Source organism: Diabrotica virgifera, chromosome 3 (assembly GCF_917563875.1).
Source record: "Diabrotica virgifera virgifera chromosome 3, PGI_DIABVI_V3a".
Lineage (NCBI taxonomy): Eukaryota > Metazoa > Arthropoda > Insecta > Coleoptera > Chrysomelidae > Diabrotica > Diabrotica virgifera.
In genome coordinates this window covers 44,894,951-44,914,388 of record NC_065445.1, presented here as the reverse complement: position 1 = coordinate 44,914,388, position 19,438 = coordinate 44,894,951, and the positions used below count along the sequence as shown (strand labels likewise).

At 31.9% G+C, this 19,438-nt stretch overlaps 1 protein-coding gene across 5 annotated transcripts in view; it reads left to right on the top strand.

Annotated features, from left to right (window-relative positions):
• Positions 1-19,438, top strand: part of LOC114342894 (solute carrier family 41 member 1) — a 348,268-nt gene that overhangs the window by 159,967 nt on the left and 168,863 nt on the right. For all 5 annotated transcript variants that reach the window (XR_007696712.1, XM_050645087.1, XM_028293724.2 and 2 more), the window contains one exon: positions 12,820-12,909. Coding sequence is in view for 4 of the 5 variants with exons in the window: in XM_050645087.1 (XP_050501044.1) it covers positions 12,820-12,909 (90 nt within the window). In the remaining variant the exon portion in view is untranslated. The remainder of the gene's footprint in view (positions 1-12,819; positions 12,910-19,438) is intronic.

Sequence of the window (19,438 nt, the reverse complement as noted above, 5' to 3'; positions counted from 1 at the left end):
GATAATAGGGAAGTCTAGTTTGCTTATTTTATGTCTCTTAGTTCATAGTATATTGATGCTTGACTTTCCATAGACGTAGAGTCGTAATGTTAGTGATTAACCCACTGGGACAAATTATTGATTTTCTTTTTAGTAGATTCCCTCTTCTTTCCTTAGGCATTAATTGTTGCTTAGATTCAGGAATATCTCCTGGATAATCCTATGTATGTTCACATGAATATACAGTCTTATGAAAGATTGGGAGCTCGTTCCCGTCATATTTTGTATTTACCATGGAGTCATAGAACTTATAAGTTCATCCTTTATTTTTACTATTTAGTTTCGATAGGCTCATATTACCGGATGAGGGTAGATCTAGAGCTAATTTAGTTAGTTATTTAGTATTAGTGAGAATTGGTCCATAAATCTTCCTGATCGTTCTTCTTTGGATATGCTCCTATAAATCTGGTGTCCATTGCTAGTCCGATTTTGGATTAAGTGTCCGATTCTTCACTTATTTTGTTTATTTGGTTGTATAGGTTCGTATTACCGGATGTGGGTGTACGTAGACCTAATTTATTTATATGATTTAGTATGGATGTGAATTGGTCCATAAATCTTCCTGGTCGTTCTTCATTGGATATGCTTTTGTGAATCTGTTGTCCATTGATAGTCTGACTTTGGATTGAGTGTCTGATTCCACATTTATTTTGGTTAATGTGTTTGCATTCCTTTGGTATGTTCACTATTTATATTAGTTGGTATTGGTGAAAATTATTCTATAAATATTCCTAGTTGTTCTTCTCTGGATATGCTATTACGAATCTGGTGTCCATTGCTAGTCCAATTTAGGATTGAGTGTTTGATTCTTCACTTATTATAGTTATTGATTTCATTGGTGACTTTAGTATATGTACTTGCGTTATGGTATGAATTGGCTCTCACCTTTGCCTGGTTGTTCGTCCTTGGATATACTCCTTATAAATCTGATGTCCATGGATAGTTCAACTTTGGATTTACTGCCAATTCGACACTTATTTGTCATTATAAATTATGTCTCATCTTTAGCACTTTTACTAGGACTTCGGGTCATATTTTGCAATTTCCGTTATTTGCTGCAGTGACCATCCTACTTTCCCTTGATTATTAGTGGTGATTATTTGTAATCTTGCGAATCAACGGGGAATGATACACTAAGCACTACTACTCTAGTTTAATATTTTGAAAAAAAAAAAAAAAAATTTTTTTAAATAAAATTTTTTTTCTGGTGGTTGAAAGGGAATGTGACGTTCCGCCCCTTATAGAATCGATTATTGATGGGAAGATATTATTTAACTATCCAAAATGATTTAATTATTTTCAGAATTATTTTCTTTCAATGTTTATTCAAATAGAACTTAAACCCATCTCAGAATTTTTAAATGCTTGATGACGTCACATTTAAAACGTGGCAACATTGGTTTCCCCACTTTGACAGCCAATGCTTAGTAGAGGGGTACGAAGGATTGAGCTGTGAACGTGAGCCTTGGATTGCCATTGTTTCTCGAGTGTTCGGTCTGAATCGTAGTGTGCGGGGTCATTAGACTCAATTATTCACCTCTAATTCTCAGTTCCAAATTGATTAAATATTACAATAAAAGTATAGTGAAGTTATCCAGCAGCAGTGGATTTGAAGAATTTTAGAGCATACTATATCCAATGAGTTCTACCCCGGTAAATACACATTTTATTAAGTATTTTATTCAGCCATTTTGGAAGTCCTTGACATTTGCTAACTAAGTTTCACATAGTCTATTTTCATGGTTTTTATGTTTTATTTTCATGGATCAAACTCATCTAGAGATAATTCAATATTCGTTGTTAATTTGTGCTTCCAGTTGGAAAATAGAGCTAATTTAAACTCCATTTTTTATATTCCTTTCAAGTCTACAGAACTCCTATCTTTTGAACGATGATCAAATAAGTATCCATCGCTTAGTCTTACTATATTTCATCCTTGTATAATATATCTATATACCGGTGTATATATTATAATAAAATATTCTTTCACAGTAATTATATTTTGTATTTCAATTGGAAATTACTTGTGTTATTTGACCAAGGTCATCTGATAGCAACCTGATAAAAGGTCAAGCTGTCTAGTCATTCAAGTTTTTGGACTTAATGACCTATTTCTTCTTATTCCCATAGGAATAAAAACACCTCCTCGTATCTCTTGCTTCTTTTTTTTGACATTGGTAGATTGGTAGTAACACCACACTGTGTTTTTTTTAGCACCTACCATGAAATCTTAAAGCCACCCTACAACAACACCAAGGCCAGACCACACAGAGAGAAACAATCAATAGGCGACCAGCCTGGATTATTTCCACATTTTCTTTTTTTTGAGTACCTCCAGCTGCTTTCCAACAGTTTTGAGTACCTTCAGCTGCTTTCTACCGGTCTTCCTCTCCTGTACCTCCAGCAGGACAGCTGCTAGCGAGAGTTAGCACCCTTGGGTGCTCATTACATCAACTTCAAGATTAGGAAAGAGTGGTTTGTTTGGGAACATTTACTGTGCTCTTATTAAAGACAGACTGGTTTTGTGATATTTAGTACATTTTTTTTTATAGTTCAATTGCACACACATTTTTCCTGCTTTATATTTTTTATAGGTTTTTTTTTCTTTACAACATAATATTTAATTGATAGCGTTCCCCAACACTCTGCAATCTATAAAGGTATAAATTTCTGAGCTCAGATATTTTCCCTGATAATAGTAGTCGGTACTCTTATCTTGATTATTTTTAGGCTGTGTTCCACTTTTGTATAATTATTTAAACTCATTCCATTATTTTAGTATATGTTTAATTAAATTTTTAAAAATTAACTTCACATATTAGTCAAAATTGTAATTATTAACTTTATTTAACTTGAACTTATTAACTTTACTTAACTTTAACTTATTAACTTTATTTAACTTTAACTTTAATTTATTAAATTCATATGAACTTCTGGATTCTAATCCCTCAGATTAGTTTTTGGTTTCACTTGTTATTATTACTATTATAAACCACGAGTTAGGAAAAGGATCTGTGTATCCACTCGTAGGTTTATTTATTCAATAAGGCTTGTGCCTGTCCCACTCACAGTGAGGTATTTATATGTTATATATAGTATCAGGTAGTATTTAATTAAGGTGTACGTATTATAAACGTACAATTATTATTTGGTGAGGGTTCTACTAACCTAGTTGTAAGTTGTACTTCCTGTATTAGAGGTACCCGTAGTCAGTTTTTCTAACCTTATAAAGAGTATTCTTAGATCATAGTTGTATGATGATTTTGTAATTGACTTTCACTAGTATCACTTTTTCCTGTCATGTTAGAGTTACACACTAGTTACTTGTCCTAACTCAGAGGTTGTTAAAAAGATCTAGTAGTTACATTCAATAAATATACATTTATTGTGATTTTTTTTTTCTTATTACTCCTTTATTTTTAGTAGTATATTTTATAATTTAATAATCTTTAATAACTTTTCACATACTTGTACTACAAATTTAACATACTCTATAGCAGCGTAGAATACCTGGAAGAGCGTTAACCTAGTTATCCTTCTTCTGGCGCCCAAAAATTCATTCTATTTTCAGTATATTATTATATTTACTCTATCTATTTTCTGAACATTATCTTCATATCTTCTTTTCGAGCCATCATTGTCACTTCCTTTAATCTATTGTCTGGCCAAAAATAGCCGTGCAAATTGGCCGAATCCTTCCTTGAGTGTCAAGTGGCCCTTCTCATACATATTTAGCTAGCCATTCAAGTTATATCTATCTATTAATGATTTCTCATCTCTAGTCCTGTATCAATTCGATATTCTTTGTCTTGGCATCCTTCCATACAAATACTACTACAAAGTTGTATTTTAGTTACTCCAGCTTCTTCAACGGAGAAGCCACACATTTTTGTCCTTTGGCTACATTAAGTAGATCTTCTTCTTTTTACTACTTCTGTTGGAGTTTACCACTCCCTTTTCATTCACTCCAACAGAAAATCATCAGCAAGTTGTTACAAGTATATGACTGATTAGCTGCGTATGTTTTGAGTAAGCGACTATGACTTTGATGAATAGTTTGGAAACCACTTATGGAATAAAATTATTTGTGTCCTTGTTTAAAAAAAATATGTCTGTACTTTGTACGCACGTAAGAAGTTATACTTCTATTATATGATTTCAACGAAATAAATATATTTTAAATGGTTTATTTGTATTTAATTTAAATATTAAACTAATTTTAATACCTACTACTTTTCAAAAAATTGTATTCCTTGTTCGGAGACAACAACATAAGGTGTTCCTAAGCGGTCACCCATTCAAAACATAACCGCGCTATGCACTACTTGACTACGGTTATCGAACTACAAGCGTTAAGTCGGTGTGCTATGGCCGTAAAATTAATACCGAAATGAAGTGGCTCTTCATTAGAGTCACAATTTACATTTAACCAGGTGCCAAGGTAGTTAAAATGATTTAGTTGTTCTATCTCCTCTCCATTAAAAGAAAACAGGCCCTGATCTATATTAATCTTTCCAACTTCCATCCACTTTGTTTCTGAAATGTTGAATTTAAATATTACACATTTTTCTAACTAGACTGAGCACACGTAAGTTAACGATACAAAACTCAAAGAATAATGCCACTGAGTAGATACAGGTCCAACCAACATTTTATATTGAAGAAAAGTAAAACGCTGCAACTGTGAATAACTAGGGTGGACGACATTTGGTGAACGTATGAGAAAATTGCGCTTGGAAGTGGGTAGGACAAATTGCAAGACAAAGGAGCAATAGATCGAAAAACTGTATCTACATTGGTGACCAATTTAGTAACTGTATTTCCTTAATATTTTTTATAAATACGTTTTCTACTCCTGGGAAACAAAATAAATTATTTATATGATCGTTGGAACTATTAGTTTTTATGGAGGTGTTTTCTAGTACATTCCTTTTTTATTGTTTTTTTTTTCAGTACGTTTTGTAAACAAACCATTTATTTATAAAATATAATTTTGAAATAATTCACCCATAAGTTAGAATAGAATAGAATAGAAATATGCTTTATTGTCACTGAAAATTATACAAATTTTATGGACAAAGCTTAAGATAAAGTCAGACAAAAAATAATAATAACAATAACAAATACAATTTTCTGAAATTTTGATAAATCGTCAATATAAAAAAAATACAAGTTAGTAAAGTATAGAAAAAAAAACAAAATCGATATATTGCAAAAATTAATAGAAATTGCAAAGTGAACATACACAAAATAAAATACAGACATAGGAACTAATAGGTTTAAGCTGCTGCATGTGACACCCAAATATAGATAAGTTTGGTTACTTGTACATTACTGTAATTTATTAGTTCGTCATTAAGAAACTCTTCTACTGAATAATATGGTCTTTTAGATGGATGAGCTTTTGTCATTTTACGGAACTTGGGGAAATATGTTGCAGATTTGAGTTGTACAGGGAGATGGTTGTATAGTTTTTTTGCGGAATGTAATATAAATTTATTTACTAACTCAGAGGACGGGATAGGTAAATAGACATCAAAAGTTGAATTTCTGGTGGAGCAGTCATGATGAGGCTTTGCTGAAAAGACATGCATGTGTTTACGAATTAAGCAAACAGTTTCTAAAATATACAAAGATAGAAGGGTTAAAATTCCGTGATCTTTGAAGTAACTTCTGCAATGTGTTGTTCTTCTGAGGCCAAACAGATACCTTATAACAGAAACTTTTTTGTAATTTAAAAATAACATCTAATTGGGCAGCTGTACTAGAACCCCAAAAAGAAGACCGTATCGAAGATGAGGCTCGAACAAGGAAAAATATGTTAGTTAAGAAGATGCTAAATTGAGTTCGTTCTAAACAGATCTTATAGCATAGCAGGCTGAGGCGAGTTTCTTACTTCAAAAATCTATATGAAGAGACCATTTGAGGTTGCTGTCTAAAAAGATATCAAGAAATTTTACAGAATTACAGAATCAACGGTAGATATCTGGACGTTATTAACAAGCAGGGGTTGAAGACCACTTTTATAGGATAATGCTACTGTCTTATCCACGTTAAAAGAGAGTAAATTAAAGTCAGACCAGGTTTTTATCGTAGGCAAATCAGAAGTTTTAGTTGCGTGAAGAGATGCAATAGTTGATTTGCTCCAAGTGATACTGGTATCATCAGCAAAAAGAAAAATTTTGCCATCGATTTTTAAATTAATGATGTCATTTATAAAGATAAGGAATAGTAGAGGACCCAATACTGAACCTTGTGGTACTCCACATACAATGTTTTTGAGACTAGAATCGGTATCATTTGCTCTAACTAGTTGTTTCCTATTATTCAAGTAAGATTGGAACCAATTCAAAGAAATACCTCAAATTCCATAGAAATTTAGTTTTTTAATCAAAATGTGATTTACACAATCAAAAGCTTTGGCATAGTTACAGAAAACAGTGGAAGCATAAAGATTATTGTTTAGTGCTTGGTAAACCTCATTAAGCAAAGAGAACATGGCATCAGCGATACATTTATTAGTTAAAAAACCGAACTGATGTTGGGATAAGATGTTGTTATTAATGAGAAAGGACATAAGTCGAGTTTTTATGAGTCTCCCAATAATGTTGGAGAGTACCGGTAGTAAGGCAATAGGCAATAGGTAACTAAGGCAATAGTTGCAAGTACATATTAGATTTTTCACCACCCTTATGAAGAGGAATAATAATGGCTATCTTTAGGCACTCTGGGAATTTATCTGCGTGAGTTCTGTTTCGAAGATCGTTTATTATGGACCAAGTTTCTTTTGCAACACTTTTAGAGCTTCTTAGATAGTAGGCTTTTTTCGCTGATTTGATGAGTTTTAGGTAGGTTACCCTGTAATTGGTGATATATTGAGTGACAGAGACGTTTGTAGCAAATTTCTTGATATATAATAGTGAGCGCATATTCTTGGCTGATATGCGGTTACCTTTGGTAGCCCAGGGTTTGTGATGTTTTGGCTTAATTTAAATTAAAGGAAATGCCTTATTGAAGATACTGACAAGCTTTTTTAAAAAATCGTTTAAATTACAGTCGAGGTCCGCACAAGGAAAATGCCACTCAGAAGTTAAGCATAAATTTTGAAATTTATGAAAATTCCGAGCGGAAAAAATCCTACCTAAACGTCGGGTTTTCGAGGAGGGTTTGCTAAAAATGTTAAACTTCGTAAATACTGCTTTATGATCTGATAATCCCGCATTAATAATTGTAGAGCAGACATCAAGGGGTGAGCAATCTGAGACCATATAGTCAATTATGGTAGATGAAATTTTTGTAAACAGGAGAATTAACGTGCATTGAGAGACCATACGATTCAAATATGTTGACCAAGAACATTTGGGTAGCACAAGCAGCATCATGATTAATGTTGAAGTGCCCACATAGAATATTTCTGCTTTTATGAGGCAAGTTATCTAACAAATTTAGCAGGTTCTAAAAAAATAGTTCCACAGAAGGGTCAGGTGATCTTTAGATGCAAATAATGTAAAGATTAAGATTTTTATTATAAACTAAGGAGAACTCAATGTGTCAGATAAAAAGCTGAAATCATTGTTAAAAAATATCTTTGTTAAAGTGTATACAGGCGAAATACAATTAATATTTCAGTTACGCATTTTTGCAATAATATTTCAAAATGTATCTGCAGTAGAATCCTAATTAACTGTTCGCGGTTTACCCGGGCTGCGGATTATCCATGCTATGCTATGATTTCCATTATTCAAATTGCATTTTTGAGGTTTCATCGAAATAGAATATCATAGTAAATCACTCGATTGAAACTATACACCGCGCCGTGGGGGAGACGCATGGTGCAATATCGATAGCGCCAGTGCTCTGGGAATCCCTGGAAATAATTTGCTTGTCATCTACTGCTGTGTGTTACGCCGAATACGTGAGATTTAGTTGTGCAAAGTGCAATAGAAAAGAGTCAATACTCTGTTATGTTCTTAACACGTGTCTTTGTTTTCAAAATGGGAGCAAGCAACCATTCTTAAACGCAAAAAAATGTTTAAATGATAAAACAAAAACTAGAGGAAAATATCCATTCCATGGAGTGGACACGATATAGTGTAGTCACTGAAGATTTTCACCTCAGATTTCGTTGAACCTTCATCAATTTTCATCAAAAATTGTTAAGTAGTTAGATGATACCTCAAGGAACAAAGGTGACATGATGCCAACTTCGCTTTTACTCTGGGAGTGGATGCCACCGCATCTCGGAGTGAAAATTATTTTATTAACAATAATACCATAAGTCGATAAAGGGACAAATTCTAAGCAAAACTTGTTATATAAAGTTATTAACATAAATCAACACTTTTTGAGTTATTAAAGATCAAAGATTTTATTTTTTCGCAAAAAATGCATGTTTTAAAGCTATTTGTTACGTATAACTTAATAACTAAGTTATAATTACCAAAATTAAAGATAATCAAAATTTGAATACACTGCTTACTAAAAGAACTAAACTTATATTAATTCAAAGTGAGTTATGGGTAAAATTGAATGTATATTTTTTTCGACGAGTACTCAAATCTAAGTATTCAAGCTTAAATAACAGGAAAACGATGCATTTTATAAAATATACCTGCAAAACACTTGTCAAAGCACTACAGAATACCTATTAAATAAGCATAAGAAGAAGAGAATAGCTTCAAAATTAAGCAAGTTATGATGAAAATGATTTCCCTTTCGATTTTTTTAGTAAAAAGTGAAAAATAAAACGTATGCCATTTCCACAAAAATTAAAATTTATTGTAAGCCTCACAAGAATTTCTTTATATTAGCATAAGTAATCATTTTTCAACAATTTTGACCGGTTTAGAAGGCATATTTTTGAAATAAAAGTATGACTTAAACAAATCAGAATTTTTAAAATTTTCTTAATTTTCATTTTCTTTTGATAATAACACCAAAAATACTCAATATACGTAAAGATAATATACATATAACCAAATTTTAGTTTTTTCTATAGCAAATATTTTACCTCAATTACTATTTCTGTGGGGTAAAAATTAACTGATATAAAAATGTTTAAATCTCAAATTTTGCTGCGAGAACCATGTAACCGGGTTCATTTTACCTTTTATTTTTAAAAAAGTAAGCGGTTTAAAATATTAAGTTTAATGTAGTTTAATAGCCCTGGAAGTGGAAAGTATCTTTCAAATGGTGTTTAGGTGAATCTGATATCGTAAAAATCAACTGAGTTATTTAAAAAACACAATAACATTTTTGGAAAAAATTTTAAAAGATAAATTTTGAACAATTCTTAGAGCATAAATTTTAATGCTATCGACTCGTTCGGGAGCTCATTTGATAGATATTTCTAAGTACTTAGACAAATGTTTAATAAGTTTATGTCATAAAATGCATCATTTTCGCGTTATTTAAGCTTGAATATTTAGACTTGGGTACTCACCGAAAATAATATACATTTAATTACCTATAACTCACTTTTAGTTAACATCAAATGGTTTTTCTAGAAAGTAGTTTATTTTATTTTTGATTTCTCAATAGATTGAGAACGACTCGAAGGGCGACCGAACGAGCTATGTTAAGAGTATTTCTGCGGGAACATACACGAAATGAGGACGTGCGATGCAGGACGAAGGTGGAAGATGTAATTGGAAGAATTGCGCAAATAAAATGGAACTACGTAGGACAAGTGGCACAACAAAACAACGAAAGGGAGACGGGAAATATTGTACCGGGTGTCCCAATAAGAATGGCTCTCGGCCATATCTCAGGAACCGTTTATAGTAGAGCTTTGAAATAAAAAAATTTATAGCAAAAGTTGCCTCAGGAAAAGCCTGGAAATTATTTTCATAATTGTGGGTCCACCGCTAGAGGGCGTAATTTAATATTAAAAATAAAAAAATCTAAATTTTACAAAATTTTCCTAACGAAGGGGCACTGGAAATCCGATTATTGTATTCTTCATCAAATTCTGCGCATACTTGATTTAACAAGTTTAACTCTACCTTTGCAAATAAGAGGTGGGGGTGAGTGGGAACCTTGTTATGAAAAAATGGCTGTAAGTCCGGTTCTGCTAAATCAAATTGTGAAAACTGGGTCTTGTTGAAGACAGATCTTTTTCTTCAATGTAAGCGTGATAATTTTGAACCATCCTAATAAGTAATAAGCCAGCTGGGAGGCGTTATTTAATTTTTTTCAGAAATCCAGTTCTCTTTGTAAAATATTAAATACAAGTATGCATTTTTAATCACACTTTATAAAATTAGATTAAATTAGCAATAGAATAGCGAAAACCGCATGTCGATACCTTTTTTCTATCTCAAGATATCTCGAGAAACGTGTAAATTTTATAGATAACTGTTACTATCACCGGTAAACTAAGTTAATGAAAAGTAGTGTGCTGTGGAAAAAAACAAAATAATATTTTCCAGATGTCAACGTATAAAAATATAATTAATTAAAACAACAATATAAAGAGAAACAATACTATTAAAATTAAATATAACACAGAACAAAAAGAACTACTTAGTGACGACCTAAATATTCAAACTGTTGCCCATCATACACTACTCTAGAATACATTATCCAGAGAATACTAAACGCCATTCAAAGCATATCGAGAGCAGAAATTGAGGCTGCTGTTCAATCTACTCTTGAAAGAGTAAATGTTTGCAACGAAAATGATGGGCAAAAATTTGAACGTTTATGTCATCACTAAATAGTTGTTTTTGTTTCTTTGTAATAGGGCTTTTCAACGCTTCTCATTTGTTTCGAGCCTCTGTCATATGCCGTATAATCCGTGTATAATATTAATATACGAGATATGAACGAGGCTCGAAACAAATGAGAAGCGTTGAAAAGACCTAATATACGTTGACAGCTGGAAAATGTTTCTTTGTTGTTTCCATAGCACACTACTTTTAATGAATTTCGTTTACCGGTGACAGTAACAGTTATGTTTTTAAATTTACACGTTTTGTAAGATATCTCGAGATAGAAAAAAGGTATTAACATGCGGTTTTCGCTATTCTGTTGCTAATTTTGTCTAATTTTGTAATATGGTATTAAAAATGCATGTTTGTATTTAATATTTTCCAAGGAACACTAGATCTCTGAAAAAAATTAAATAACGCCTTCTAGCTGGCATATTACTCAGTAAGTTGGTTCGAAATCATAACTTTTACATTGACGAAAAAGATCTGTCTTCAACAAGACCAAGTTTGCAAAATTTGATTAAGCAGAACCGGACTCACAGCCAGTTCTTCATAACAAGGTTCCCACTCACCCCCACCTCTTATTTCCAAAGGTAGACCTAAACTTGTCAAATCAAATATGCGTAGAATTTTATGAAGAATACGACGATCGGATTTCCAGTGCACCTTCATTAGGAAAATTTTGTAAAATTTAGATTTTTTAATTTTTGATATTCAATTACGCCCTCTAGCGGTCGTCCCACAATTATGGAAATAATTTCCAGGCTTTTCCTGAGGCAACTTTTGTTATAAAATTTTTTATTTCAAAGCTCTACTATAAACGGTTCCTGAGATATGGCCGAGAGCCATTCTTATTGGGACACCCGGTACATTGGAGCCCACGCGAACACAGTCATTGTAGAGGAAGTCATACTACAAAAATGATGGCTAGTCGGCATCAAAGCAAAGATGGGGAGAAATTGGAACCAAATAGCACAAAACAGAGAAGAACGGAAGTGTATGCAAATAGACTAAAGAAGAAGAAGAGGAAAGTACGGTATCACAATTACGAATCTATGATGTTAGCAAGCAAACAATACGCGTTATTAATAAAGACAAAGTGAAACTACAAAATTTCCTATCTCAGTGTGACTCTTTCATCTGTACGCAAAGCATTGAAAAGGTCGACATCTCAACAACACGATGAAGCACTTTTCGAGTGCTTTGCTACGAAAAAACTGGGGAGCGTCAGAGCGTCTCAATTTCTGGGCCAAAACTTGAAAATCAAAGATACTTTCAATGCATCCAGTGATTAATTAAATCGATTTAAAAAACGTCATGGAATCTGCTTATCATAGACTAAAATTAACTGTGATTAGAAAGTCAAAAAATTCTAACGGGTTCAAAAACCTGAAACCGAAAAATCTTCCAGTTCATTTTTATACTGAACATGCTGCCTGGAAAACTTGGAATATCCTTCAATATTGGTTACATAAAATGTTATTCCTTAAGCAGTCTTATTTAAAAAAGACAAGTTGCCATAAAAATCGCTTCTTCTTCTGGATAATGCTTATCCAAATGAGCGAGCCCTAAGATCTGAAGATGAAAATTTCTTCGTTCTTATTTTCCCCCAATGTACATCAAATGTTCAACCAATGCACCAGAGAATTATTGATACAATGAAACGCCTCTACAGAAGAGAATTTATGATGAACTTTTTGGATGAAGTTGATCTGATGAAGTTTTTAAAATCGTTCACCATTAAAGAGATTCTTACAAAATAATGACGCCAGTTAGAAGATAGAATATAACAATAAGGAAACTACTACAATAAGGAAAATAGCTGATCTAACTGATTTAGTCCGCAACGCCGATATTGTCGAAATAGTTGTTTTGAGTCAGCCCGTTGTGTCACAACCTGTTTCATCCGAAAATGACAGACAAGACGAGAAAAATTATAGAATGGCGATAATCAAAACAATAAATAAATAGGACAACATATTTGTACGTAATGCTTACTTTGAACAAACCCATTTTATATTTTTTGTACTTCTTTAATAGATACTTGTAACCTAGCAGTATTTTTTAGTTTCAGATACTGACTGCCTTATAATGGCAGGGGAGAAATATCCAGAGATAAAGGGCGAGGGCGAAGAACCAACAGGCTATTATAATTATGGTGAGTATAGTAAATTATATTTATACAGTGTGCTGGAATAAGAAGTGTTAACCCCCTTTAATAACTTATTTATTTCTAGCACATAAGCAAAACGCTCGGACAGGTCGATTTTTAAAATAATCAAAGTGTATTATAACATCAATGTTTCGAACTTTACGCGATCCCTCTTCAAGTGGCAGGCAAAACTTTGGTTTTTTTAATGGGAAAGTATCATGTGATAGCTCATTTAAAAGCGTTTGAACTATTGATTACAAAAATGTATAATACTTTAATCCTTTTTAAGAGCGTAGGCGCAAAATTTCGATCGAATTGTTTTTAAACGCATTCATTTTTTTCGAATCCTGAGAAAACAATTAGTATTTTAAAAAAATTTAAACGCAGAATAAAAGATTACATTATTACCGAGGGCTGAAAGTCCCTTAGAATAAACAAAAGTTTCTTTTGAGTGATATATTTGAAATTAAAAATCCGAGTAAATTTTCTTTTCTTTCCACCCCTGTGACTTATTAAAATAATCATTATAGAAGTTCTCAGGGACTTTTGACCCTCGATAATATTGTAGTATTTCATTCTGCGTTTAAATTTTTCAAAAATACTTATTAGTTTTCTCAGGATTTGAAAAAAATAATACATTTCAAAATAATTCAACCGAAATTTTGCGCCTACGGTCTCAAAAAGGATTAAATTATACATTTTTGCAATCAGTCTTTCAAGAGCTTTTAAATGATGTGTCACATGATGTACTTTCCCATTTAAAAAAATCAAAGTTATCACTCTCACCTGAAGAGGGACGGCGTAAAGTTCGAAACATTGATGCTATAATATACTATGATTATTTTAAAAACCGACCTGTTCGAGCGTTTTGTTATGTGCTAAAAATAAATATAAATAAGTTAGTAGAGAGGGGGGGTAACACTTATTCCAGCGCACTGTATGTAATCTATTATATTTGTCCAACTTTTTAATGTACATACGATAGTTAGAGTTCTATATATTTTATTTATTACAACCAACGTATTGAAAAAAAATTTAATACATGTCGACGTTTTTGCAAATATCAATCTAGTTATTTTCAAGTTTTTTACTAAAAATTATATCTCAATTTGATTTATAAACTAATAAAATGTATCTCTCCCAATCCTTTCATTTTACATCTTACAACTTAGAGCAATGAGTGACCAATGGTACCCAAAAGATATAATTTGGTGTATTAACGATATTCTTATTTTTTTTCTTTGATACCAAAGGAAGGCAATAAAATCAACTAAAAATTAATAAGGAGATAAATAATCGAACATCGCATACTAGAATATCATTAAGGAAAACAAATATAATCCGTGCTTAAGTTTCAGTGCTCTTGATCATGAGCGACATCTTGACCATGAAAATGCGAGATCATAGATTCGTTTGTTTTGTTTGACTTATCTAATTCCTAGTTTAGTGAAAATTTTACATATTTATAGGTAATCATAAGTGTTTTAGGATTTCTGAACACGAATACGCCATTAGTTTCAACCCCCGGAGCACCTGGTGTCCATGGTCATTGTTAAGGCACGTCATCTTTTGGAGTTTAAAGGGTTTTCGGTCCTTATATATGTATAAGGTTCTTGATCTCTTAAGTGGAGCATTAAGCTTTAGTGAAAACGCGCCATCGGGTTCTCATTCTAAGACTTTCCTGACCTCTTATCTCGACCGCGATGGATCTTCTCCAAGTTTGTGCTGGGCGACCTTTTTCTTGTTCCTTGTCTGACCGACTCAACCCCACTTTCTGGACCTTATTTCATTTTCTACCCACTTTTGTTCGGTCAGGTGTAGTAGATCTTCGTTTCTGATGATGTAAGGCCGGAAAATAGACATAGACATTTGTTAACAAAGACCTGCAGTTTGTCTGTAAGGTTTTTTTGTCACTTTTCAAGTTTCACATCCATAGAGTGGAACGAACATGATATTTGACTGGAAAATTCGGATATTTGTCCTTGTTGTATACTCGTAAGACCTCCATACAGGGTTTAGCATGCTGAATGCTTGTTGAGCTTTTCGTATCCTCATACGAATATCGTTTTCTGCATCTCCGTTTTCTGTTATAACAGAGGTAATCTATCAAAGGAACATTCGAAATCAACAAAAACCATGTATAGGGGTGTGTCCCACTCAACCGATTGTTTCATTATTACCCTCACAGCATTAATGTGGTCTATACGAAAACTACGACGATGGAAAGAGTACATCGAGGAACTATTTCATGACCAGAGACATCCAACTATGTAGATATTAATGAAGGTTGGGATATGAATTCAGATCATTCACCCATAATACTCACTGTGAGTGACACGATTATCAGAAAGGATTGTAACCCAATACTAACAAATAAACTAACAGACTGGGAAAGTTTTAGATCAATCCTTGAAGATAGAATTGAACTAGCAGTACCATTAAAAAAACCTGAACAACTAGATGAGGAAGTTGAGTTGCTTGTACAAAATATACAAAAATCAGCATGGGAAAGTACTCCTACTATAAGATCAAACGTCAAAGGAAACAACTATCCGAAAGAAATTAAAAAGTTAATTAAAGAGAAAAGAAAACTTAGAAGGAAGTGGCAACAAACCAGAGCACCCCAAGATAAAACAAATTTAAACAATGCTAGTCAAAAACTTAAAAGAGAGATTCAAAATATAAAAAATGAGTCAATCAGTTATTACCTGAGAGAGTTGACGGATAATAGTAGCACAGAGTACTCTCTATGGAAAGCTACAAAAAGGCTAAAAAGACCAGTAACCCACTCTCCACCCATTAAACTAGAAGATGGTAGCTGGGCTAGAAGTAATGAGCAAAAGGCAGAGATATTTGCCACATATTTAGAAAATACATTTAAACCGCATGATGACCAAAATAATGATCAAATTAGTCCAGAGAAATAAGGTTTTTCTCGTGACACATCCCCCTCCAGGCCGAAATCAAATTTTTTGAGTAGTATGGACATCTATATTATTAACCTATATGTTTCCTGCAGCCGATTTTGATGATATACATAGTTATAAACAAATGAAGATCGAAAAACGGTAAATTATCGCTATTTTCGTCTATTACCAAAAAGTTAAGCACTTTAAACAAATTTGAGAGTAAAAAACTCATAAATCGTATAAAAAACTTCAATATGGCATTCGCTGAATATGTCCAACCTTATTGGTTGCTTAGAAAATTGCAAAATAAATCATAAATATTGAGTTTTTATAAATATTCGTAACTTAGGTAAAAATTAACTTAGAATCTTCTTATTATGCGGAATGCCGAGACTTCTTGTACTTAAATTATATTTTAAATTTCAAAGCAATTGGTCAAATAGTTTAAAAGTTATTTAATTTATTTTTCCCAAATTCATCTTTTTTGCAACACTATAAGTCAGAAAATTATGAGGTTACAATAATACTTCGGACAGTTTATGAAAGAAGAACATTTATACTATTACCTTAATTAAAAATAAATGACAAAAAATAATTTTAAACAGTGTAAAATTATTTTGCAAAAACATGTCCATTTTTTACTAACTTATAAACAATTAAAATAACTTTTTAACCGCTACCCGTAGAAAAATTATTTTTTCATATTTAGAAAGACTGAATTTTTATACACATTTAGAAAGAAAAACAACTGTTCTAGGACATTTAGGGACAAAGTTAGCCCCCCCCCCCCATTTTTTTAATTCACATGTTTTTGCAAAATTAGTTTGCAATATCTATAACTATCTTTTGTCATTTTTTTAAATTAAATTAATACTGTAAATTTTCTTCTTTCATAAACTATCCAAAATATTACTGTAACTTCATCATTTTCTGACTTACAGTGTTGCAAAAAAAATTAATTTTGGATAAACAAATTAAATAACTTTTAAACTATTTGACCAATTGCTTTGGAATTTAGGGTGTAATTTAAGTACCATAAGTCTCAGCATTCCATGTAATAAGAAGGTTCTAAGTTAATTTTTACATAAGTTATGAATATTTATAAGAACTCAAAATTTATAATTTATTTGGCAATTTTTTAAGTAACCAATAACGATAGACATATTCAGCGAACGCCATATTGAAGTTTTTTATACGGTTTATGAGTTTATTACTCTCAAATTTGTTTAGAATGCCCAATTTTTTAGTAAGAGACGAAAAAAGCGAAAATTTACCGTTTTTTGATCTTCATTTGTTTATAACTATGTATATCATCAAAATCGGCTGCAGGAAACATATAGGTTATTATTATAGATGACCATATTACTCGAAAAATTTGGTTTCAGCCTGGTGGGGGATGTGTCACCAACACGATATTTTTTTTTTCTTATTTCTCTGAACTAAATATCGATAGAGCCTAATCAGACAGAGGAGAGAATCAGACCAACATCCCCGAAGGAAGTAGCTGATGAAATAAAAGACAATATAAATCCTAAGAAGGCACCAGGATACGATCTAATTACTGGAGAATTACTAAAAAACCTGCCTCGTAAAGCCAAAGTCAAATTGACCAACATCATTAATGCTGCATTTAGATTGAGATATGTTCCAATGGAAAATAGCTGAGGTTATAATGATACCAAAACCAGGAAAATCACCAAATGAAGTGTCTTCATATAGACCATTATCACTTTTACCAGTGATGTCGAAGCTTTTTGAGAAACTTCTGCTAAAAAGAATAAAACCAATAATAGAAGAGAAAAAATGATTCCAAACCACCAATTTGGCTTCTGTGTGTGTGTTTATGTTTTATTGGCACTGGTTTAAGCAACCAACTGGCCAGTCAATGTGTTTTGAATTCTCTCTTTTACAAAATATATGCTTAGTATCTAAATTTAAAACTATTAGTACTACTGTTTTTTTTTACTCTGTTTTTTTTATTATTTTTTTTATTATATTTTTTAACATTTTTTTTATTACATTTTTTATTTTTTTTTATTTTTTTTTTATTTTTATTTTTTTTTTTTATTTTTTTTTTATTTTTTTTTTAGTTTTTTTTTTTTTTTTTTTTGTATATTTTTTTTATCGCGCTAAGACCTAAACCCGATTCAACCTCGCGGAGGTTTAGATCTTAGTAACTTTTTATTTTATTTAATTTTTTTTTTTTTTTTTTTATTTTTTTTTCTTTTTTTCTCAGAGCTTTAATTTTAAACAATTAACATGGTTGTATAAAATTTTATAAACATCTAGATTGTTTGATTGTAAAAGGTATATAAGATTAAAAGGAAATTGTACATTAACTTGAACTAGATTGGCAAAAAAGTTTGATATTTCAATAAAATGTAAAGGACATTCTAACAGCATATGTTGTAGATCAGCTAGCTCTCCACATAAACATTCATCATTATCTACAAGTCCTATTTCTCTTTTGTAGACTGGAGTCAGACAGTGATTACTTCTTATTCGACAAATAGTTTTGATAAAGCCTTTGTTGGAAACTTGATTAAACCATGTCTTGATGGGAAGTGTAGGCTGGATTTTTTTGTAATAATTTCCTTTGTCTGAATTATTGTATTGTTCCTGCCATTTCGTCCGTTTGATAGATCTCATAATAGAAATTATGTCTCCCATAGGAAGTTGATAAGTATGCAGAGTGGATTCCTTCGTTGTTGCTTTTTTAGCCAGATCATCTACTATTTCGTTGTTTTTTATACCAATGTGTGCTTTTATCCAACACAATATTATATTTTTGCCCGATTTCAAAGCTTCACTGTTCATTGCTATGATGTCACTGATGATATAATTTTCTGCAAAATTATGTACATTATATTTCAATGTCTTTACAATGCTTTGGCAGTCTGTAAATATAACATAATTGAGTTCTTTTTGATTAATACATATTTTGTATGCTTCTTTGATTGCAATAAGTTCAGCTGTGAAAATTGTCATTTTATCAGGTAATCTGTTGTTTATTTTTATACTTTTTTGTGGGTAATATATAGCATATCCAACTTTTCCTTCCATTTTTGAACCATCCGTATATAATTTCTGATAACTCCCCCAGTTTTTTTGTACACACTGAAGGTGGTCTATTTTAGTAAGGAAGTCTGTCGCACGAATATTACTTAAATGACAGTTAACTGGAGATAAATAATCTTCATAATTTAGCTTTCGAGACGAGCTTTGTTCAATTTGGTGTATGTCGCCAATGGAATTAGAAACGTTGAGGAAGCTTTCCACAACTAAAAGCAGTTTCTTTTTTTCCCAGTAATAATGAGTTAGGTATGAGGTGGTTAAATGAACAATTTTATTTAATAGCAGTTTATCGTTAACCGCTGTTTTAACTATAAATTTCTCACTTAGGTATTCCCTGCGTAATGAAAGTGGAGGTTCATTAAGCTCACATTCCATGACCAATATAGGTGTGCTACGAAGATAACCAGTGCATAACCTAAGTGCCTTATTTTTGATCCTCTCGATTTTTTGGAGTACAGAGTTTGATGCTGAGCCATAAAAAATAGATCCATAGTCTAAGATTGATCTTATCAAATTTCTGTATAGTAATATTGATATGTTTGGATCAGCTC